We start from the raw sequence: 23,452 nt of genomic DNA on the forward strand, positions 1-23,452 counted from the left end.
TGTCTAGCTTCACAGGCCCTGATGCAGGTAGTGTGTGTCTAGCTTCACAGGCCCTGATGGTGCAGGTAGAGTGTGTCTAGCTTCACAGACCCTGGTGCAGGTAGAGTGTGTCTAGCTTCACAGGCCCTGGTGCAGGTAGAGTGTGTCTAGCTTCACAGGCCCTGGTGCAGGTAGAGTGTGTCTAGCTTCACAGGCCCTGGTGCAGGTAGAGTGTGTCTAGCTTCACAGACCCTGATGCAGGTAGAGTGTGTCTAGCTTCACAGACCCTGATGCAGGTAGAGTGTGTCTAGCTTCACAGGCCCTGGTGCAGGTAGAGTGTGTCTAGCTTCACAGGCCCTGATGCAGGTAGAGTGTGTCTAGCTTCACAGACAGCAGCACACAGTTGGGAAGCATTTCAGCAAGTCAACGTGATCCACGTCTCCATCCAGCTGTTTGCTGCTTCATGCGCTTGAGATGACGAAGAAGAAGTCCTCTTCATCAGATGAACTGGACCTGGTGGCATCACATAGCTGCAGGGAGGGTTCTTCCATGTGCTGCTTGATGTAGTCCATTCCTGAAATAAAGTGAGAGTATTACAGACATGATAGAATTAATAACACTTCCTAACATGTCATGACCCCAACCAACAGTTTTGTACAATAGTTTGTTTTAATTTGAAGTTTATACATTTAGTTTCATGCACTGTCCGTGCATCCAGAGTTGATTTGTGAATATGTACTTGTATCTCTGTAGTTAAACACAACAACAGTCCCAAATCAATATCGTCGCCATTACTGGACCGTCACTCTTATAATATTAATACAAATAATTATAATAATGCTGTAATGATTAGCATTATATTATAGCTACGACTCAAATCAACAAATTCTCACAACTGTCAACACTTCTTCAGCTCATTAACTCGCTAGAGATCCGTCTACTCCACTCACGCTAATTGTCTCATTTAATTGACGATAGCTAGCGAACGTTAGCCTAACATACAACATGCGGAGGACAATCAGACACCTGTCTCCTCTCCTGCCAAAGATATAACTTACTACAATCCTGAGGACAACACTGCTAGATATCTTAACAGGTTTATGATGACTAAACATTAACGTTGCGGCTCATGGGGTTAATCTTAATTTACCTCAATGTGTTTCCTGAGGTTGGTGAGTTGTTGAAGGCCAGTATCTCCGTAGCTTTCGGTCGGCATAAGAGGCACTTCATCCGGTAGGAAGAAACTTTCACTCCGACCAAAGAAAAGAGTTCGCCCAAATATGGCCACGGACGTTGATCTTGGTCCCCGTGGTTGTTCGAGTAGCTTCCATTGCTGCTCCACATGAAATGAGTCGTATCTGTAGCCGCTCGCTCGCTAGCATCCTGGGCATCACTGGGAAGAGAAAACACGCGGCAAGGACCACTGATCCCCAACCTGGTGCTCGTGCTGCGTTCAGGTGCGCTGCGGCGTGTTCCACAACAGTCCCCGATGTTTCTCATGATTATTTTTTTCCGTAGTAACGAGTAACGATACTGTTTCAGGGGAAATGTATCGGAGTAAAAGTACAAGTTTTCATTGCAAAATGTAGTGAAGTAAAAGTAAAAGTAAACAGAAATATAAGTAGTAAAATAAAGTACAGATACCCAAAAAAACTACTTAAGTAAAGTAACGAAGTACTTCTACTTCGTTACTATACACCACTGGACCGTAGTCACCTGTGAACCTGTATCCAATAAACAATTGAATACTGTTCCTTTCATCTTCACTTGTGCTGTGCTTTTGGTGCCAATTAGTCCTTTTGGTAACTTGCACAGATAAGTGCACTGTGATGGAGGCCATTTTCTGGGACATTGAGTCACTGCAGCCGCTGCCTGTCCCTCTGCAGAAGCTGCCTTCAGTTTGATGGGTTGCGGGAAGTGTTTTTTTCGTCCCACATGTGTTGCTTTTGTTGCAACTCCCTTCGTTTTGACATCACCAGATCTGGGTTGGCTGCGTTGTCGCATAATGTAGAGATGTGCCCATCTTCACCACACTTAAAACAGTACCATGGTCTTGGTTTGCTAAGTTTCTTTGGTGCAACAGTTCGAGCGGCTCCAGACCGTGATGCATTCACTTGACACGGTTCATACCGTGGCACAGAGTGCGTCTTATTCTGAGAAATCAGAGATGTTAGTTGGCTCTGCAACTTCTTCATTTGATTTCTGAGATCTTCCATCTCATTTGAATGGTGCTCTGAGGTTGCAGCACAAGTAGTTTGTGAATTTAAGTTAATTCGTTGTTTGGATGAGCTCATGTGTTTCTTCATGCGTGTCTCTTTTGAAAGCTGTCTATCTTCCTCGGTGCGCAACAAAAGTAGTAACTCAGCAAAAGATGTAGGATTTCCTTTTCTCTGTTCTAGTTGCAGATTGGAAATAACTGTGTTGTCCCAACATCCACGGCAGAATTGTTTCACTAGGTGTGTTTCCATTTCACTTACTTCAATGCCTCCTCTTTTGACAGCAGAAATCCCATTGCGCTGCAGCCGTTGTAGGTAGGCCGAGGGCTTTTCACCAGGGTCTTGAAGGGTATTCAGGAATCGAGCAAAAAGCTCCTCTCCATCTTGGACAGTAGCAAAGGCTGAGTCAAGAACCTGCAAGTAAATGGTAGGCAGGGAATCAGGACCAAGACCTTTGACTACATCAGCTGCAGGAGACAGCAGGCTCTCCAGAATCCGTCTGGTGATTTGTAAAGGAGACAGACTAGGATCAGCGAGAAGTAAATCAACGTGAGAGCGCCAAGTTTCATAGTCTACTTCATTACTGGGTTTAGGATATCTCCCAGAGAAAGAGCGAAGTCGCAGTGGAGACAGTGAGTGAGAACTTATGTCTTCCCTCCTCACAATATGTTCAACCACAACTCTTTGCACATCAGGTGGGTACAAGTCATTTTGAGAGAGAGACAGTTCTTCTGCGATTTGGGTTTGTTTGGGGAATGGGCTGGGCAGACTCTGATGCCTGAGGTTCTGGGGAGTCCAATATTTGAACTGATGGCTCTCCAGTGTCACTGATGCTACCTTCCGGCTCATCCAGTTCCTCACTCATCCTACTAATCATGTTTTTTAATACTCCCTCAAAACTCTGTCAACCCTCCCTTGCTAGTTGTCTTAACTCACTCAGGTAGTTTGCTGTGCAGCTTCTACCAACTGTAGCGGTATACTCTTCTAAAAACGTATTGACGCTATACAGGACTGTCTCAGAAAATTAGAATATTGTGATAAAGTTCTTTATTTTCTGTAATGCAATTAAAAAAACAAAAATGTCATGCATTCTGGATTCATTACAAATCAACTGAAATATTGCAAGCCTTTTATTCTTTTAATATTGCTGATTATGGCTTACAGCTTAAGAAAACTCTAAAATCCTATCTCATAAAATTTGAATATTTCCTCAGACCAAGTTAAAAAAAAGATTTATAACAGCAAAACAAAATCAAACATTTGAAAATGTGTTTCCAGGTGTTTCGAGTTAATTAGACGATTCAAGTGATTTGTTTAATACCCTACTAGTATACTTTTTCATGACATTCTAATATTTAGAGATAGGATATTTGAGTTTTCTTAAGCTGTAAGCCATAATCAGCAATATTAAAAGAATAAAAGGCTTGCAATATTTCAGTTGATTTGTAATGAATCCAGAATGCATGACATTTTTGTTTTTTTAATTGCATTACAGAAAATAAAGAACTTTATCACAATATTCTAATTTTCTGAGACAGTCCTGTATATGACGTTTGGCACATCACGTGAAGGATGTGTGTACGGCAACAGTGGCTCTAAAGCTGCTAAAGCAGAACTAGATTCAAATTCAACGATCAGGTTTTTGTAATATACACTGGTGGAATCATCAACTGTACATACTTTCTTAATAGACCCATATCTTTTTAAACACTCAATGATTTCATCATCGGTGCTTGTATTGGTAACACCACTAATAATCACAGAACTTCTTACATCCACCCCTAACTGCTGAATAGACTCCAACTTGGTAGCCAATATTCACCATCAAAACACAATTGTTTTCCCACACGAATTGAGCTCCTGGCTAGCTCGCCACGTTTGTAACCTGTGGCTCAATTTCAAGATTTAATTTCTAATGTCTAAAATGTTGTCTCCAGATTCGGCTATGGAGCTTAAGTCGTGTGTGAAAAAACACAAAATCAAATAGTTGAAGTTAAGGGCTTTTACTGAACATAAAAATAAATCAAGTAAACATATGTATAATGAAAAGAAACTTTCACAGTGGGCATTGTATTCATCCATCTCGTGGGTAGCTCGCCATCTTCATCGGATACAAAGTTGGTATCTCAAAAACCTGACCTGTACACAAGGTCACAAAACAGTTGATTCAAAACACAAACAAATGTTAACAGCAGTAACCAAAAGCGCTGACAGTCAGGGAAATACAAAAGAAAAGGATAAAACCATGTAATTTAACAAAATGGAGGTCTAACATTTACACACAATATTCTCAGCACATTGCACAGACTACAACACAAAATTAACTTCAAAGTAATGGAGGTAAACTCTCGCTGCACTCACCGCTGTCTGCACCCACACGAGAACAGGAAGTGACCTCCCTTGACCCGGATATTTATCAGGACTCGGGTCCTGGATTGGCCAATTAAAAGTCTTTCCTCCCTGAGCCAATCAGTGGGTTACAGTAGCATGACATGTGCTCTGTGTAGCATGACATGTGCTATACATAGCATGACATGTGCTCTGTGTAGCATGACAAGTGCTATACGTAGCATGACATGTGCTATACATAGCATGACATGTGCTCTGAGTAGCATGACATGTGCTATACGTAGCATGACATGTGCTCTGTGTAGCATGACATGTGCTATACATAGCATGACATGTGCTCTGTGTAGCATGACATGTGCTATACGTAGCATGACATGTGCTATACGTAGCATGACATGTGCTATACATAGCATGACATGTGCTCTGAGTAGCATGACATGTGCTATGCATGACATGTGCTCTGTGTAGCATGACATGTGCTATACATAGCATGACATGTGCTCTGTGTAGCATGACATGTGCTCTGTGTAGCATGACATGTGCTATACATAGCATGACATGTGCTCTGTGTAGCATGACAAGTGCTATACGTAGCATGACATGTGCTATACGTAGCATGACATGTGCTATACATAGCATGACATGTGCTCTGAGTAGCATGACATGTGCTATACGTAGCATGACATGTGCTCTGTGTAGCATGACATGTGCTATACATAGCATGACATGTGCTCTGTGTAGCATGACATGTGCTATACGTAGCATGACATGTGCTATACATAGCATGACATGTGCTCTGAGTAGCATGACATGTGCTATACGTAGCATGACATGTGCTCTGTGTAGCATGACATGTGCTATACGTAGCATGACATGTGCTCTGTGTAGCATGACATGTGCTATACGTAGCATGACATGTGCTATACGTAGCATGACATGTGCTATACGTAGCATGACATGTGCTCTGTGTAGCATGACATGTGCTCTGTGTAGCATGACATGTGCTATACGTAGCATGACATGTGCTATACGTAGCATGACATGTGCTCTGTGTAGCATGACATGTGCTATACGTAGCATGACATGAGCTATGTGTAGCATGACATGTGCTATACGTAGCATGACATGTGCTCTGTGTAGCATGACATGTGCTATAATAATAATAATCATTTATTTTATATAGCGCTTCTCAAGGCACCCGAAGTCGCTTTACAGAGTCCAGTAGTCATACACACAGTCATCCCGGTGGTGGTGGAGCTACATCAGTAGCCACAGCTGCCCTGGGGCAGACTGACGGAAGCGTGGCAGCCAATCAGCGCCTACGGCCCCTCCCCCAATCAGCGCCTACGGCCCCTCCCCCACCACCAACTTCATTCACATCCATCCGAACCGGGGTGAGGCTGCGGTGCATGTCTTTATGATGGTGGGGGAAACCGGAGGACCCGGAGGAAACCCACACAGACACGAGGAGAACACGAGGAGAACACGAGGAGAACACGAGGAGAACACGAGGAGAACACGAGGAGAACATGCAAACTCCACACAGAAAGGACCTGGAACGACCAGGACAACCGGGATTCGAACCCAGAGCCTTCTTGCTGTGAGGCGACAGTGCTAACCACTGAGCTATGTGTAGCATGACATGTGCTCTGTGTAGCATGACATGTGCTCTGTGTAGCATGACATGTGCTCTGTGTAGCATGACATGAGCTCTGTGTAGCATGACATGTGCTCTGTGTAGCATGACATGAGCTATGTGTAGCATGACATGTGCTCTGTGTAGCATGACATGTGCTGTGTAGCATGGCATGTGCTATACGTAGCATGACATGTGCTCTGTGTAGCATGACATGTGCTATACGTAGCATGACATGTGCTATGCGTAGCATGACATGTGCTCTGTGTAGCATGACATGTGCTATACGTAGCATGACATGTGCTATGCGTAGCATGACATGTGCTATACGTAGCATGACATGTGCTCTGTGTAGCATGACATGTGCTCTGTGTAGCATGACATGTGCTATGTGTTGCATGCCATGTGCTATGTGTAGCATGACATGTGCTCTGTGTAGCATGACATGTACTCTGTGTAGCATGACATGAGCTCTGTGTAGCATGACATGTGCTCTGTGTAGCATGACATGTGCTATGTGTAGCATGACATGTGCTCTGTGTAGCATGACATGTGCTATGTGTAGCATGACATGTGCTCTGTGTAGCATGACATGAGCTCTGTGTAGCATGACATGTGCTATGTGTAGCATGACATGAGCTATGTGTAGCATGACATGAGCTATGTGTAGCATGACATGTGCTCTGTGTAGCATGACATGTGCTCTGTGTAGCATGACATGAGCTATGTGTAGCATGACATGTGCTCTGTGTAGCATGACATGTGCTCTGTGTAGCATGACATGAGCTATGTGTAGCATGACATGTGCTCTGTGTAGCATGACATGTGCTCTGTGTAGCATGACGTGAGCTATGTGTAGCATGACATGAGCTATGTGTAGCATGACATGTGCTCTGTGTAGCATGACATGAGCTATGTGTAGCATGACATGAGCTATGTGTAGCATGACGTGCTCTGTGTAGCATGACATGTGCTATACGTAGCATGACATGTGCTCTGTGTACCATGACATGAGCTCTGTGTAGCATGACATGAGCTCTGTGTAGCATGACATGTGCTATGTGTAGCATGACATGAGCTATGTGTAGCATGACATGTGCTCTGTGTAGCATGACATGTGCTATGTGTAGCATGACATGTGCTCTGTGTAGCATGACATGAGCTCTGTGTAGCATGACATGTGCTCTGTGTAGCATGACATGTGCTCTGTGTAGCATGACATGAGCTATGTGTAGCATGACATGAGCTATGTGTAGCATGACATGAGCTCTGTGTAGCATGACATGAGCTATGTGTAGCATGACATGAGCTATGTGTAGCATGACATGAGCTATGTGTAGCATGACATGTGCTCTGTGTAGCATGACATGAGCTATGTGTAGCATGACATGTGCTATACGTAGCATGACATGTGCTCTGTGTAGCATGACATGAGCTCTGTGTAGCATGACATGTGCTATGTGTAGCATGACATGAGCTATGTGTAGCATGACATGAGCTCTGTGTAGCATGACATGAGCTCTGTGTAGCATGACATGAGCTCTGTGTAGCATGACATGAGCTCTGTGTAGCATGACATGAGCTCTGTGTAGCATGACATGAGCTCTGTGTAGCATGACATGAGCTCTGTGTAGCATGACATGAGCTCTGTGTAGCATGACATGAGCTCTGTGTAGCATGACATGAGCTCTGTGTAGCATGACATGAGCTCTGTGTAGCATGACATGAGCTCTGTGTAGCATGACATGAGCTCTGTGTAGCATGACATGAGCTCTGTGTAGCATGACATGAGCTATGTGTAGCATGACATGAGCTATGTGTAGCATGACATGAGCTATGTGTAGCATGACATGTGCTCTGTGTAGCATGACATGAGCTATGTGTAGCATGACATGTGCTATCTGTGTAGCATGACATGTGCTCTGTGTAGCATGACATGAGCTATGTGTAGCATGACATGAGCTCTGTGTAGCATGACATGAGCTATGTGTAGCATGACATGAGCTCTGTGTAGCATGACATGAGCTCTGTGTAGCATGACATGAGCTCTGTGTAGCATGACATGAGCTCTGTGTAGCATGACATGAGCTATGTGTAGCATGACATGAGCTCTGTGTAGCATGACATGAGCTCTGTGTAGCATGACATGAGCTCTGTGTAGCATGACATGTGCTCTGTGTAGCATGACATGAGCTCTGTGTAGCATGACATGAGCTCTGTGTAGCATGACATGAGCTCTGTGTAGCATGACATGAGCTCTGTGTAGCATGACATGAGCTCTGTGTAGCATGCCAACAATGGTGATGACCACTGAGCTGTGTTGGCCTCCTGTGTCTCAGTTCAGAGGTGTTGCTCCTCGGCCGTGCGGCTGCAGTGGGACTCCATGTTGGCCAATGCTAATGCTACACATAGCTCTGTTGAGGCTTGCGGAACGTGTCTCCGTCCTCTTCCCTCCAAGCGGACAGTTACACTACACAGTGTTTGAAGCTCCAGCTGGAATGTCCTTAGAGACGATTGATCTCAACTGGACCAATCAGAGGAGAGGTGGACGTCTGGTTTCCTCTCTCCCTCCATGTCAGTAGCGGGTCGAGTACCAGTCGTTGTCGGTCATCTGAACCAGCTCGTTGACCGCGTCCAGCAGGTTGTAGTTGTATTTCTTCAGCAGCCGCTGGTTTAGCGGCCGGTCCCCAAAACCCATCTCAACCAGCACGGCCATCATGGTTTCCTGGGTGGAGGCGTCCAGTGGAGGCTGCACAGAAACAAGAGGGACATGACGTCTCCACATGCTGACCAGCAGCCGTGTTAACGATGTGTGGCTGTCGTGCTGGGATGTCGGACCTCACAGGGACTGAGCCATGCAGGGCCTACTGTTCTGATTGGACGAACAAAGGTTCTTTATATCACTCAACATTTGGATTAAAGAAAACCCCTAAAACCCTAACCCCCATAAAACATTTAAAAAAGAAAGTGATGCGTTTATAACTTAGTGTGTGTAGTACTGACGACTGTGGGATGACTCCTGTATGCTAGGAGGCTAATGCTAGCGGCTCTCCGGGCCGGAGGGACTCAGACCCACTCGTTGCCCTGGTTACCCTGAGCCCCCATGAGTCGCTCTGTGTGGAGACTAAAGGACCTGAAGCTCTGGCCCTGGACGCTCCACAACTGAAGGACTGATGACGGCCAACAGGAAACTGCATCTGGCTCCCCGAGTTTTAGCCTGAACAACACGAGGTACGACAGAAGATGAACAGATACAAAGCCACCTGACCTGCGTGGGGCCGTGTCCGGTGAACAGGGCTTTGTAGGCAGACGCAGCGACCGACAGCGCTCCCTTCACCAGGCCGCTGGTGAGGCCCGGGAGCCTGAGGACAGACAAGAGGACAGGACTGTGAGGCTGAGGACAGACTAGAGGACAGACTAGAGGACAGACAAGAGGACAGGACTGTGAGCCTGAGGACAGACTAGAGGACAGACAAGAGGACAGGACTGTGAGCCTGAGGACAGACTAGAGGACAGACTAGAGGACAGACAAGAGGACAGGACTGTGAGCCTGAGGACAGACTAGAGGACAGACTAGAGGACAGACTAGAGGACAGACAAGAGGACAGGTAAGAGGACAGGACTGTGAGGCTGAGGACAGACAAGAGGACAGACTAGAGGACAGACAAGAGGACAGGACTGTGAGCCTGAGGACAGACTAGAGGACAGGACTGTGAGCCTGAGGACAGACAAGAGGACAGGACTGTGAGGCTGAGGACAGACAAGAGGACAGACTAGAGGACAGACTAGAGGACAGACAAGAGGACAGGCAAGAGGACAGGACTGTGAGGCTGAGGACAGACAAGAGGACAGACTAGAGGACAGACAAGAGGACAGGACTGTGAGCCTGAGGACAGACTAGAGGACAGACAAGAGGACAGGACTGTGAGCCTGAGGACAGACTAGAGGACAGGACTGTGAGCCTGAGGACAGACAAGAGGACAGGACTGTGAGGCTGAGGACAGACTAGAGGACAGGCAAGAGGACAGGACTGTGAGGCTGAGGACAGACAAGAGGACAGACTAGAGGACAGACAAGAGGACAGGACTGTGAGCCTGAGGACAGACTAGAGGACAGACAAGAGGACAGGCAAGAGGACAGACAAGAGGACAGGACTGTGAGGCTGAGGACAGACTAGAGGACAGGCAAGAGGACAGACAAGAGGACAGACAAGAGGACATACTAGAGGACAGTCTAGAGGACAGACTAGAGGACAGACAAGAGGACAGGACTGTGAGCCTGAGGACAGACTAGAGGACAGGACTGTGAGCCTGAGGACAGACAAGAGGACAGGACTGTGAGGCTGAGGACATACTAGAGGACAGACTAGAGGACATACTAGAGGACATACAAGAGGACAGACAAGAGGACATACTAGAGGACAGACAAGAGGACAGACTAGAGGACAGACTAGAGGACAGACAAGAGGAGACAAGAGAACAGACAAGAGGACATGACTGTGAGGCTTGAGGACGGACTAGAGGACAGACTAGAGGACAGACAAGAGGACATACTAGAGGACAGACTAGAGGACAGACTAGAGGACAGACAAGAGGACAGACAAGAGGACAGACTAGAGGACAGACAAGAGGACAGACAAGAGGACAGACTAGAGGACAGACTAGAGGACAGACAAGAGGACAGACTAGAGGACAGACTAGAGGACAGACTAGAGGACAGACAAGAGGACAGACCAGAGGACAGACAATAGGACAGACAAGAGGACAGACTAGAGGAGACAAGAGGACAGACTAGATGACAGACTAGAGGACAGACTAGAGGACAGACAAGAGGACATACTAGAGGACAGACTAGAGGACAGACAAGAGGACAGACTAGAGGACAGACAAGAGGACAGACTAGAGGACAGACTAGAGGACAGACAAGAGGACAGACTAGAGGACAGACTAGAGGACAGACAAGAGGACAGACAAGAGGACAGACTAGAGGAGACAAGAGGACAGACTAGATGACAGACTAGAGGACAGACTAGAGGACAGACAAGAGGACATACTAGAGGACATACTAGAGGACAGACAAGAGGACAGACAAGAGGACAGACAAGAGGACAGACTAGAGGAGACAAGAGGACAGACAAGAGGACAGACTAGATGACATACTAGAGGACAGACTAGAGGACAGACAAGAGGACAGACAAGAGGACAGACTAGAGGACAGACAAGAGGACAGACTAGAGGACAGACTAGAGGACAGACTAGAGGACATACAAGAGGAGACAAGAGGACAGACAAGAGGACATACTAGAGGACAGACAAGAGGACAGACTAGAGGAGACAAGAGGACAGACAAGAGGACAGACTAGAGGACAGACAAGAGGACAGACTAGAGGACAGACTAGAGGACAGACAAGAGGACATACTAGAGGACAAGAGAACAGACAGAGGACAGACAAGAGGACAGACAAGAGGACAGACTAGATGACAGACAAGAGGACAGACTAGAGGACAGACAAGAGGACAGACAAGAGGACAGACTAGAGGACAGACAAGAGGACAGACTAGAGGACAGACAAGAGGACAGACTAGAGGACAGACTAGAGGACAGACTAGAGGACAGACTAGAGGACAGACTAGAGGACAGACTAGAGGACAGACTAGAGGACAGACAAGAGGACAGACTAGAGGAGACAAGAGGACAGACTAGAGGACAGACAAGAGGACAGACTAGAGGACAGACAAGAGGACAGACTAGAGGACAGACTAGAGGACAGACTAGAGGAGACAAGAGGACAGACTAGAGGACAGACTAGAGGACAGACTAGAGGAGACAAGAGGACAGACAAGAGGACAGACTAGAGGAGACAAGAGGACAGACAAGAGGACAGACTAGAGGACAGGACTGTGAGGCTGAGGACAGACAAGAGGACAGACTAGAGGACAGACAAGAGGAGACAAGAGGACAGACAAGAGGACAGACTAGAGGACAGACTAGAGGACAGACAAGAGGACAGACTAGAGGACAGACTAGAGGACAGACAAGAGGACAGACAAGAGGACAGACTAGAGGACAGACTAGAGGACAGACAAGAGGACAGACAGAGGACAGACTAGAGGACAGACTAGAGGACAGAGGACAGACTAGAGGACAGACTAGAGGACAGACAAGAGGACAGACTAGAGGACAGACTAGAGGACAGACTAGAGGACAGACAAGAGGACAGACAAGAGGACAGACAAGAGGACAGACTAGAGGAGACAAGAGGACAGACAAGAGGACAGACTAGAGGACAGACTAGAGGACAGACAAGAGGACAGACTAGAGGACAGACTAGAGGACAGACAAGAGGACAAACTAGAGGACAGACTAGAGGACATACAAGAGGAGACAAGAGGACAGACAAGAGGACATACTAGAGGAGACAAGAGAACAGACAAGAGGAGACAAGAGGACAGACAAGAGGACAGACTAGAGGACAGACTAGAGGACATACTAGAGGACAGACAAAAGGACAGACAAGAGGACATACTAGAGGAGACAAGAGGACAGACAAGAGGACATACTAGAGGAGACAAGAGAACAGACAAGAGGAGACAAGAGGACAGACAAGAGGACAGACTAGATGACAGACAAGAGGACAGACAAGAGGACAGACTAGAGGACAGACTAGAGGACAGACAAGAGGACAGACTAGAGGACAGACTAGAGGACATACTAGAGGACAGACTAGAGGAGACAAGAGGACAGACTAGATGACAGACTAGAGGACATACAAGAGGACAGACTAGAGGAGACAAGAGGACAGACTAGAGGACAGACTAGAGGACAGACAAGAGGACAGACTAGAGGACAGACAAGAGGACAGACTAGAGGACAGACAAGAGGACAGACTAGAGGACAGACTAGAGGACAGACTAGAGGATCTTTTCCACTGATCATGAGGGTGAACGTTAACAATGTGAACAGTGCTAACTAGCCAGCTTCTAGGTCAAAACAAAGCGTTGTTTATAATAATGTCTCAGAACTAAATGCTCGATGTAGAAAAGGAACCAGGAGAACATCTGGTGCTCTGTGACCGACTAGCGCTAGCTTGTTCCAGCTAGCTGCTGCGTTAGCTCCCCAGCTAATAGTTCACCGATGAACCAGCGCCACCATCTCGTCAGCTCGGCTGTGATGCAGCCAGCAGGACGTCGGGCGTCTTATTGTGGGTGTCATTGTGTATTTACTGCGCCTGAGACCTGGGGTCCTCAGGGCTGTCGTCCTCTGTGTCTTCAGTCACTTCAGCGTCATCCGTCTGCGTGTGTTCAGGGCCAGAGACTGAGGGACAAGAGGAGACATGGTGTGTTCAGGGACTGAGGGACAAGAGGAGACATGGTGTGTTCAGGGACTGAGGGACAACAGAGGAGACATGGTGTGTTCAGGGACTGAGGGACAAGAGAGGAGACATGGTGTGTTCAGGGCCAGAGGGACAAGAGGAGACATGGTGTGTTCAGGGACTGAGGGACAAGAGGAGACATGGTGTGTTCAGGGACTGAGGGACAAGAGGAGACATGGTGTGTTCAGGGACTGAGGGACAAGAGGAGACATGGTGTGTTCAGGGACTGAGGGACAACAGAGGAGACATGGTGTGTTCAGGGACTGAGGGACAAGAGAGGAGACATGGTGTGTTCAGGGCCAGAGACTGAGGGACAAGAGGAGACATGGTGTGTTCAGGGACTGAGGGACAAGAGGAGACATGGTGTGTTCAGGGACTGAGGGACAACAGAGGAGACATGGTGTGTTCAGGGACTGAGGGACAAGAGAGGAGACATGGTGTGTTCAGGGCCAGAGACTGAGGGACAAGAGGAGACATGGTGTGTTCAGGGACTGAGGGACAAGAGGAGACATGGTGTGTTCAGGGACTGAGCGACAACAGAGGAGACATGGTGTGTTCAGGGACTGAGGGACAAGAGGAGACATGGTGTGTTCAGGGACTGAGGGACAAGAGGAGACATGGTGTGTTCAGGGACTGAGGGACAAGAGGAGACATGGTGTGTTCAGGGACTGAGGGACAAGAGGAGACATGGTGTGTTCAGGGACTGAGGGACAACAGAGGAGACATGGTGTGTTCAGGGACTGAGGGACAAGAGAGGAGACATGGTGTGTTCAGGGCCAGAGACTGAGGGACAAGAGGAGACATGGTGTGTTCAGGGACTGAGGGACAAGAGGAGACATGGTGTGTTCAGGGACTGAGGGACAACAGAGGAGACATGGTGTGTTCAGGGACTGAGGGACAAGAGGAGACATGGTGTGTTCAGGGACTGAGGGACAACAGAGGAGACATGGTGTGTTCAGGGACTGAGGGACAAGAGAGGAGACATGGTGTGTTCAGGGACTGAGGGACAAGAGGAGACATGGTGTGTTCAGGGACTGAGGGACAAGAGAGGAGACATGGTGTGTTCAGGGACTGAGGGACAAGAGGAGACATGGTGTGTTCAGGGACTGAGGGACAAGAGGAGACATGGTGTGTTCAGGGACTGAGGGACAAGAGGAGACATGGTGTGTTCAGGGACTGAGGGACAAGAGGAGACATGGTGTGTTCAGGGCCAGAGACTGAGGGACAAGAGGAGACATGGTGTGTTCAGGGACTGAGGGACAAGAGGAGACATGGTGTGTTCAGGGACTGAGGGACAAGAGGAGACATGGTGTGTTCAGGGACTGAGGGACAAGAGGAGACATGGTGTGTTCAGGGACTGAGGGACAAGAGGAGACATGGTGTGTTCAGGGACTGAGGGACAAGAGGAGACATGGTGTGTTCAGGGACTGAGGGACAACAGAGGAGACATGGTGTGTTCAGGGACTGAGGGACAAGAGAGGAGACATGGTGTGTTCAGGGACTGAGGGACAACACAAGGATGGTACATGGTATATCTGGCTGCACCAGGTGATGTGGGCGTGTCCCACTGTGGCCCTGGCCCCTCCCACTGGGGGCTTCTGCCAGGCCATCTCCATGTGGAGAGGCCTTTGGGTTCAGCTGCTGTCGTCCAATCACACGCCACACAGAGGAGAACTGTTGGGAGGCCTGAGCCCTGCTTACCGTCCTCAGAGCCCTCTGCTCCTTGCCCACAGGCGGCAGGGGCCACGGCAGGGGCCACGGCAGGGGCCACGTCTGGCCCTGCTCCTCCTGCTCCTCCTGCTCCTCCTGCTCCGCTCCCTGGACTGCACGACATCAAGACAACAGGTGTGTTCCAGCACAACATCCAGCATCCTGTGTAGCTCCTCCCACAGGCCCTCCGGGGCTCTCTAGCAACAGGTCTGGAGTCAGAGATGTGTCCCCGCTCAGAGGCCCCAGAGGCTCCTCTCCGCCGCTGGCCCTGGCCCCTGAAGCATGTCTTCATATTGACCCAACAGGAAGTGTCCAGAACCAGGGGGCGCACCATGGTGCTGAGCAACGCCCACATTAACCCCAACCCTCCCCGCGAGCCGGGACCCCGCAGCGAGCGGTCAATACCAAGACCCCGGTGGAGGCCCTCTGCATTGCACGCTGCTGCGTCTGAGTGCCCCCTCCATACTGACCTCTGCGTGGGCGGGGCTTGAGGCGGAGCCACCACTTCAGGGGTCAGAGGCTCGTCGTCCAGCGTCTGAGAGGTACAGAGCATGTCGTTGGCGCTGTTGGGGTCTTCTGCCTCTCCAAGCTCCTCCCCCTGTGGGGCGGGGGGGTCTGTGTCTGTGGGGGTCTTGGCTGGGACGTCCCCCGGCTGGGACACAGCGGAGCTGCAAGGGGAGGTAAAGGGAATGAGACAACAGCGCCCCCCAGTGGCCAGACACATCGGGGCATCTTAAATCTAGTGCAATGTCCGGTCAGAACAGACATGTCCAGAACATGTCCAGAACAGACATCTTCAGAACAGACATGTCCAGAACAGACATCTTCAGAACAGACATGTCCAGAACAGACATGTCCAGAACATGTCCAGAACAGACATCTTCAGAACAGACATGTCCAGAACAGACATCTTCAGAACAGACATGTCCAGAACAGACATCTTCAGAACAGACATGTCCAGAACAGACATGTCCAGAACAGACATCTTCAGAACAGACATGTCCAGAACAGACATCTTCAGAACAGACATGTTCAGAACAGACATCTTCAGAACAGACATGTCCAGAACAGACATCTTCAGAACAGACATGTCCAGAACAGACATCTTCAGAACAGACATCTTCAGAACAGACATCTTCAGAACAGACATCTTCAGAACAGACATCTTCAGAACAGACATCTTCAGAACAGACATCTTCAGAACAGACATGTCCAGAACAGACATCTTCAGAACAGACATCTTCAGAACAGACATCTTCAGAACAGACATCTTCAGAACAGACATCTTCAGAACAGACATGTCCAGAACAGACATCTTCAGAACAGACATCTTCAGAACAGACATGTCCAGAACAGACATGTCCAGACATGTCCAGAACCAACCGGATGCTTTCTGCCGGTCACACCACTTCACACCAACACTGAGCTGATGGCCGGACGCCTCGGCCACGCGGTGAGTTCCCTGGTTTGGGTGGTTCTGGTCCTGGCGCTGTGAGCGGAGAGAGGTGAGCCTCTTCCCACACGGCGTGACATCGCGTACCTGTACATGGATTCCCCCAGTGGCCGGCTGGTGTCAAAGCAGTCGGGGAGGATGATGATGTAATCCTCCTCCGAGGTGGAGGAGGAGCGACTCCTCGTCCCTTCTCTCTTCTCCACTCCCTCCTTCTCCGTGGGGGGCGCCTCCCCCTCCGCTGTGGAGGGATGAACAACAGGTGGAGGTGTGTAGAGGTGTAGACGTGGTGCTGTGAAGGCAGTGGCTCTCTAACTGAGTGGAGATGAGAAGTGGGCGTGGTCTATGTGATGCCACCCATTGGTTCATGGACTGCTGTTTGAACCTTTAAAAATAATGCAAGTTTAAGCACTTGTGCTTCACAAGGAATGGAGGCGCCACGTGAAGATGATGAATGAGCCTCAACATAAGGTGTTGGCCCCTGGCCCCTGACTCTGGACCAGGTGTCCCCCCCAGGCTGCTGGGGTCAGCTCCGTCGTTGTGTGTGCTGCTGTCACCTGAGTGCTGCTGCAGAGCGAAGGGCCCGGGCGGAGCGATGAGCGAGGAGGGGGCGGGGCTGGGGCCGGGGCCCAGGCCGGAGGCCACATGCAGCGGAGCCGGCAGGGAGGCCTTCGGCGCCGGGGGCCTCACGGGGCTCTGAGAGCGGCTGCCGTCGGTCCCCGCTCGACCCTTCACACAGGAAGAGGAGGAGCCCGGAGCAGCCAGACGCACCGCTGGGCAGACAGGAAGTCCAGTGTTACACACGGCACACGGGTCACAGGTCACAGGCCACAGGTCACAGGTCACAGGCCACAGGTCACAGGCCACAGGCCACAGGTCACAGGCCACAGGCCACAGGTCACAGGCCACAGGTCACAGGCCACAGGTCACAGGTCACAGGCCACAGGTCACAGGTCACAGGTCACAGGCCACAGGCCACAGGCCACAGGTCACAGGTCACAGGCCACAGGTCACAGGTCACAGGCCACAGGTCACAGGTCACAGGTCACAGGCCACAGGTCACAGGTCACAGGTCACAGGTCACAGGCCACAGGTCACAGGCCACAGGCCACAGGTCACAGGCCACAGGTCACAGGTCACAGGTCACAGGCCACAGGTCACAGGCCACAGGTCACAGGCCACAGGTCACAGGCCACAGGCCACAGGTCACAGGTCACAGGTCACAGGTCACAGGTCACAGGCCACAGGTCACAGGCCACAGGCCACAGGCCACAGGCCACAGGTCACAGGCCACAGGTCACAGGTCACAGGTCACAGGCCACAGGTCACAGGTCACAGGCCACAGGTCACAGGTCACAGGCCACAGGCCACAGGCCACAGGTCACAGGTCACAGGCCACAGGTCACAGGCCACAGGTCACAGGCCACAGGCCACAGGTCACAGGCCACAGGCCACAGGCCACAGGTCACAGGTCACAGGCCACAGGTCACAGGCCACAGGTCACAGGCCACAGGCTCTTATTGTGAAGGAGCATCTGGTCTGTGAGCTGAGACACGCCCACGTCTCCACGACGCTAAAGGCCCCTCAGGACGCGTGGAGGAACGGGCCGGCGTGCGGCGGTGACCCTGAGGCCATGTGACCCACTGGTCAGGGGTCACTTAAGGTCAGCCCGGGGCCCTCACCTCTCATAGGGGCGTGGTCAGGGGCCTCCTCCAGCGCCATGGAGCGAATCACAGTCTCACAGACAAACTGAGTCCCGCTGATGTCCTCCTCCCCTTCCTCCTGAGCTGGGACTCCGCCCCCCTCTGCTCCAGACTCCGCCCCCTGAGGGACATCTGCGGACCAATGAGAGTCAGTGCAGTTCTTCTTGTGCATGTAGAACCACAGCTGAGTCCTGAGTCCTCTGAGTCCTCTGAGTCCTCTGAGTCCTCTAGGTCCTCTGAGTCCTCTGAGTCCTCTAGGTCCTCTGAGTCCTCTGAGTCCTCTGAGTCCTCTGAGTCCTCTGAGTCCTCTGGGTCCTCTGAGTCCTCTGAGTCCTCTGAGTCCTCTGAGTCCTCTGAGTCCTCTAGGTCCTCTGAGTCCTCTGAGTCCTCTGAGTCCTCTGAGTCCTCTGGGTCCTCTGAGTCCTCTGAGTCCTCTGAGTCCTCTGAGTCCTCTGAGTCCTCTAGGTCCTCTGAGTCCTCTGAGTCCTCTGAGTCCTCTGAGTCCTCTAGGTCCTCTGAGTCCTCTGGGTCCTCTGAGTCCTCTGAGTCCTCTGAGTCCTCTGAGTCCTCTGAGTCCTCTGGGTCCTCTGAGTCCTCTGGGTCCTCTGGGTCCTCTGAGTCCTCTGAGTCCTCTGAGTCCTCTAGGTCCTCTGAGTCCTCTGGGTCCTCTGAGTCCTCTGAGTCCTCTAGGTCCTCTGAGTCCTCTGGGTCCTCTGGGTCCTCTGAGTCCTCTAGGTCCTCTGAGTCCTCTGGGTCCTCTGAGTCCTCTGAGTCCTCTGAGTCCTCTGGGTCCTCTGAGTCCTCTAGGTCCTCTGAGTCCTCTGGGTCCTCTGAGTCCTCTGGGTCCTCTGGGTCCTCTGAGTCCTCTGGGTCCTCTGGGTCCTCTGGGTCCTCTGAGTCCTCTGGGTCCTCTGGGTCCTCTGAGTCCTCTGGGTCCTCTGAGTCCTCTGGGTCCTCTGGGTCCTCTGGGTCCTCTGGGTCCTCTGAGTCCTCTGGGTCCTCTGAGTCCTCTGAGTCCTCTAGGTCCTCTGAGTCCTCTGAGTCCTCTGAGTCCTCTAGGTCCTCTGAGTCCTCTGGGTCCTCTGAGTCCTCTGAGTCCTCTAGGTCCTCTGAGTCCTCTGAGTCCTCTGAGTCCTCTAGGTCCTCTGGGTCCTCTGGGTCCTCTGAGTCCTCTGAGTCCTCTGGGTCCTCTGAGTCCTCTGAGTCCTCTGAGTCCTCTAGGTCCTCTGAGTCCTCTGAGTCCTCTAGGTCCTCTGAGTCCTCTGGGTCCTCTGAGTCCTCTGGGTCCTCTGAGTCCTCTGGGTCCTCTGGGTCCTCTGAGTCCACTAGGTCCTCTGAGTCCTCTGAGTCCTCTAGGTCCTCTGAGTCCTCTGAGTCCTCTGAGTCCTCTGAGTCCTCTGAGTCCTCTGAGTCCTCTGAGTCCTCTGAGTCCTCTAGGTCCTCTGAGTCCTCTGGGTCCTCTGAGTCCTCTGAGTCCTCTAGGTCCTCTGAGTCCTCTGAGTCCTCTGAGTCCTCTAGGTCCTCTGAGTCCTCTGAGTCCTCTAGGTCCTCTGAGTCCTCTGAGTCCTCTGAGTCCTCTGAGTCCTCTGGGTCCTCTGAGTCCTCTGAGTCCTCTGAGTCCTCTGAGTCCTCTGAGTCCTCTGAGTCCTCTAGGTACTCTGGGTCCTCTGAGTCCTCTAGGTCCTCTGAGTCTTCTGAGTCCTCTAGGTCCTCTGGGTCCTCTGAGTCCTCTAGGTCCTCTGAGTCCTCTGAGTCCTCTGAATCCTCTGAGTCCTCTGAATCCTCTGAGTCCTCTGAGTCCCTCTGAGTCCTCTGGGTCCTCTGGGTCCTCTGGGTCCTCTGGTCCCTCTGGGTCCTGGGTCCTCTGAGTCATCTGAGTCCTCTGTCCTCTGAGTCCTCTGGGTCCTCTGAGTCTCTGGTCCTCTGGGTCCTCTGGGTCCTCTGGGTCCTCTGTCTCTGGGTCCTCCTGTCCTCTGAGTCCTCTGGGTCCTCTGAGTCCTCCTCTGAGTCCTCTGGGTCCTCTCTCTCTCCTCTGAGTCCTCTGGGTCCTCTGTCCTCTGAGTCCTCTGAGTCTCTCTCTCCTCTGTCTCTCTCCCCTCTGTCTCTCCTCTCCTCCTCTGAGTCCTCTGTCTCTCTCTCTCTCTGGGTCCTCTCTCCTCCTGTCTCTCCTCTGGGTCCTCTGAGTCCTCTGTCTCCCTCTGTCTCCTCCTGTCTCCCTCCCTCTCCCTCTGTCCCTCTCTCCTCTGTCTCTCCTCCTGTCTCCTCTCCTCCCTCTCTCTCCTCTCTGTCCTCTCTCTCTCCCTCCTGTCTCTCTCCTCCCTGTCTCTCTCCCTCCTGTCTCTCTCTCCTCCCTCTCCTCCTGTCTCCTCTCCTGTCTCTCCTCCTGTCTCTCTCTCCTGTCTCCTCCCTGTCTCTCCTCCCTGTCTCTCTCTCCTCCTGTCTCTCTCTGTCCTCCTGTCTCCTCCTCCTCCTCTCTCTCCTCCTGTCTCTCTCTCCCTCCTGTCTCTCTCCTCTCCTCTCCTGTCTCTCTCTCCCTCCTGTCTCTCTCTCCTCCCTGTCTCTCCCTCTCTCTCCTCCTGTCTCTCCTCCCTGTCTCTCTCTCCCTCCCTGTCTCTCTCTCTCCCTGTCTCTCTCTCCTGTCTCTCTCCTCCTGTCTCTCTCTCCCTCCTGTCTCTCTCCCTCCCTCTCTCCCTCCCTGTCTCTCTCACTCCCTGTCTCTCTCTCCCTCCCTGTCTCTCTCTCCCTCCCTGTCTCTCTCTCCCTCCCTGTCTCTCCCTCCCTCCCTCTCTCTCTCTCCTCCTGTCTCTCTCTCCTCCTGTCTCTCTCTCCTCCTGTCCTCCTCTGTCTCCTCTCTCCCTCCTCTGTCTCTCCCCTCCTGTCTCTCTCTCCTCCTGTCTCTCCTCTCTCTCCTCCTGTCTCTCTCCTCTCTCTCTCCTCCTGTCTCTCTCTCCTCCTGTCTCTCTCCTCCTCCCTCCCTCCTGTCTCTCTCTCTCCTCCTGTCTCTCTCTCCTGTCTCTCTCTCTCTCTCCTCCTGTCTCTCTCTCTCCCTCCTGTCTCTCTCTCCTCCTGTCTCTCTCTCCTCCTGTCTCTCTCCTCCTGTCTCTCTCTCCCTCCCTGTCTCTCTCTCTCTCCTCCTGTCTCTCTCCCTCTCTCTCTCCTCCTGTCTCTCTCCTCCTCCCTCTCTCCTCCCTCCCTGTCTCTCCCTCCCTCTCTCTCTCTCCTCCCTCTCTCCTCCTCCCTCTCTCCTCCCTGTCTCTCTCCTCCTCCCTCTCTCCTCCTGTCTCTCTCTCTCCTCCTGTCTCTCCTCTCTCTCTCCACCTGTCTCTCTCTCCCTGTCTCTCTCCTCCTGTCTCCTCCCTGTCTCTCCTCCTCTCTCCTGTCTCTCTCTCTCCTCTCCTGTCTCTCCCTCCTGTCTCTCTCCTCCTGTCTCTCCTCCTGTCTCTCTCTCTCCTCCCTGTCTCTCTCTCCTCCTGTCTCTCTCTCCTCCTGTCTCTCTCCTCTCTCTCTCTCCTCCTGTCTCTCTCTCCTCTCCCTGTCTCTCCCCCCTGTCTCTCTCTCTCTCCCTGTCTCTCTCTCCCTCCCTGTCTCTCTCTCTCCCTCCCTGTCTCTCCCTCCCTGTCTCTCTCTCCCTGTCTCTCTCTCCCTCCCTGTCTCTCTCTCCCTCTCTCTCTCTCCCTCCCTGTCTCTCTCTCCCTCCCTGTCTCTCTCCCTCCCTGTCTCTCTCTCCCTCCCTGTCTCTCTCTCTCCCTCCCTGTCTCTCTCTCTCCCTCCCTGTCTCTCTCTCCCTCCCTGTCTCTCTCTCCCTGTCTCTCCCTCCTCTCTCTCTGCCTCCCTCCCTCTCTATCCATCACTGTCTCTCTCCCTCCCTGTCTCTCTCCCTTCCTGTCTCTCTCCCTCCCCCTGTCTCTCTCTCCTCCTCTCTCTCTCCTCCTCTCTCTCCTCCCTGTCTCTCTCTCCCTCCCTGTCTCTCTCTCCCTCCCTGTCTCTCTCTCTCCCTCCCTGTCTCTCCCTCCCTGTCTCTCTCTCCCTGTCTCTCCCTCCCTCTCTCCCTCCCTGTCTCTCTCTCTCCCTCCCTGTCTCCCTCTCTCCCTCCCTGTCTCTCTCTCTCCCTGTCTCTCTCTCCCTCCCTGTCTCTCCTCTGTCTCTCTCCTCCTGTCTCTCTCTCCCTCCCCGTCTCTCTCTCTCTCCTGTCTCTCTCTCTCCTCCCTCCCTCTGTCTCTCTCTCCTCCCTGTCTCTCTCCTCCCTCCCTCTCTCCTCATGTCTCTCTCCTCCTCCCTCTCTCTCTCCTCCCTGTCTCTCTCTCCTCCTGTCTCTCCCCTCCTGTCTCTCTCTCCTCCTGTCTCTCTCCTCCCTCCCTGTCTCTCTCCTCTTGTCTCTCTCTCCTTCTCTCTCTCCCTCCTGTCTCTCTCCTCCCTGTCTCCTCTCTCTCTCCTCCTGTCTCTCTCCTCCCTGTGTCTCTCTCTCCTCCTGTCTCTCTCCTGTCTCTCTCCTCCCTGTCTGTCTCTCTCCTCCTCCCTCCCTCTCTCCTCCCTCCTCTCTCCCTCCCTGTCTCTCTCCTCCCTCCCTGTCTCTCTCCCTCCTGTCTCTCTCTCCCTCCTGTCTCTCTCTCCTCCCCCCTGTCTCTCCTCCTGTCTCTCCCTCCTGTCTCTCTCCTCCTGTCTCTCTCTCCTCCATGTCTGTCTCTCTCCTCCTGTCTCTCCCTCTCTGTCTCTCCTCCTCTCTCCTCCTGTCTCTCTCTCCCTCCTGTCTCTCTCTCTCCTCCTCTCTCTCTCCCTCCTGTCTCTCTCCCTGTCTCTCCTCCCTGTCTCTCTCTCCCTCCCTGTCTCTCTCTCCCTCCCTGTCTCTCTCCCTCCTGTCTCTCTCTCCCTCCATGTCTCTCTCTCTCTCTCCCTGTCTCTCTCTCCTCCTGTCTCTCTCCTCCTGTCTCTCTCTCTCCTCCTCTCTCCCTCCCTCCCTGTCTCTCTCTCTCCCTCTGTCTCTCTCTGTCTCCCCCTCTCTCCTCCTGTCTCTCTCTGTCTCCCCCTCTCTCCTCCTGT

The 23,452-nt window shown here is 51.7% G+C and overlaps 2 protein-coding genes across 4 annotated transcripts in view; both read right to left on the reverse strand.

Moving 5' to 3' along the window:
* Positions 1-478: 478 nt before the first annotated feature.
* On the reverse strand, positions 479-3,218 carry LOC130188927 (paraneoplastic antigen Ma1-like). The gene is made up of 2 exons (XM_056407492.1): positions 1,130-3,218; positions 479-553 (listed from the first exon to the last, which is right to left on the reverse strand). Exon 1 carries the CDS (start codon positions 3,042-3,044, stop codon positions 1,875-1,877), a length of 1,170 nt encoding a protein of 389 aa, XP_056263467.1. The 5' UTR covers positions 3,045-3,218; the 3' UTR covers positions 479-553; positions 1,130-1,874.
* A 5,140-nt stretch (positions 3,219-8,358) lies between these two features.
* The window catches only part of nbr1b (NBR1 autophagy cargo receptor b), a 43,335-nt gene continuing 28,241 nt past the window's right edge, over positions 8,359-23,452 (reverse strand). For all 3 annotated transcript variants that reach the window (XM_056407512.1, XM_056407511.1, XM_056407513.1), the window contains 8 exons: positions 18,395-18,547; positions 17,270-17,485; positions 16,803-16,953; positions 15,733-15,930; positions 15,254-15,375; positions 13,416-13,494; positions 9,449-9,542; positions 8,359-8,929 (listed from right to left, as the gene is read on the reverse strand). In XM_056407512.1, the coding sequence (XP_056263487.1) occupies positions 8,756-8,929; positions 9,449-9,542; positions 13,416-13,494; positions 15,254-15,375; positions 15,733-15,930; positions 16,803-16,953; positions 17,270-17,485; positions 18,395-18,547 (1,187 nt within the window). In that variant the 3' untranslated portion in view covers positions 8,359-8,755. The remainder of the gene's footprint in view (positions 8,930-9,448; positions 9,543-13,415; positions 13,495-15,253; positions 15,376-15,732; positions 15,931-16,802; positions 16,954-17,269; positions 17,486-18,394; positions 18,548-23,452) is intronic.

Source organism: Pseudoliparis swirei, chromosome 23, assembly GCF_029220125.1.
Source record: "Pseudoliparis swirei isolate HS2019 ecotype Mariana Trench chromosome 23, NWPU_hadal_v1, whole genome shotgun sequence".
NCBI lineage: Eukaryota > Metazoa > Chordata > Actinopteri > Perciformes > Liparidae > Pseudoliparis > Pseudoliparis swirei.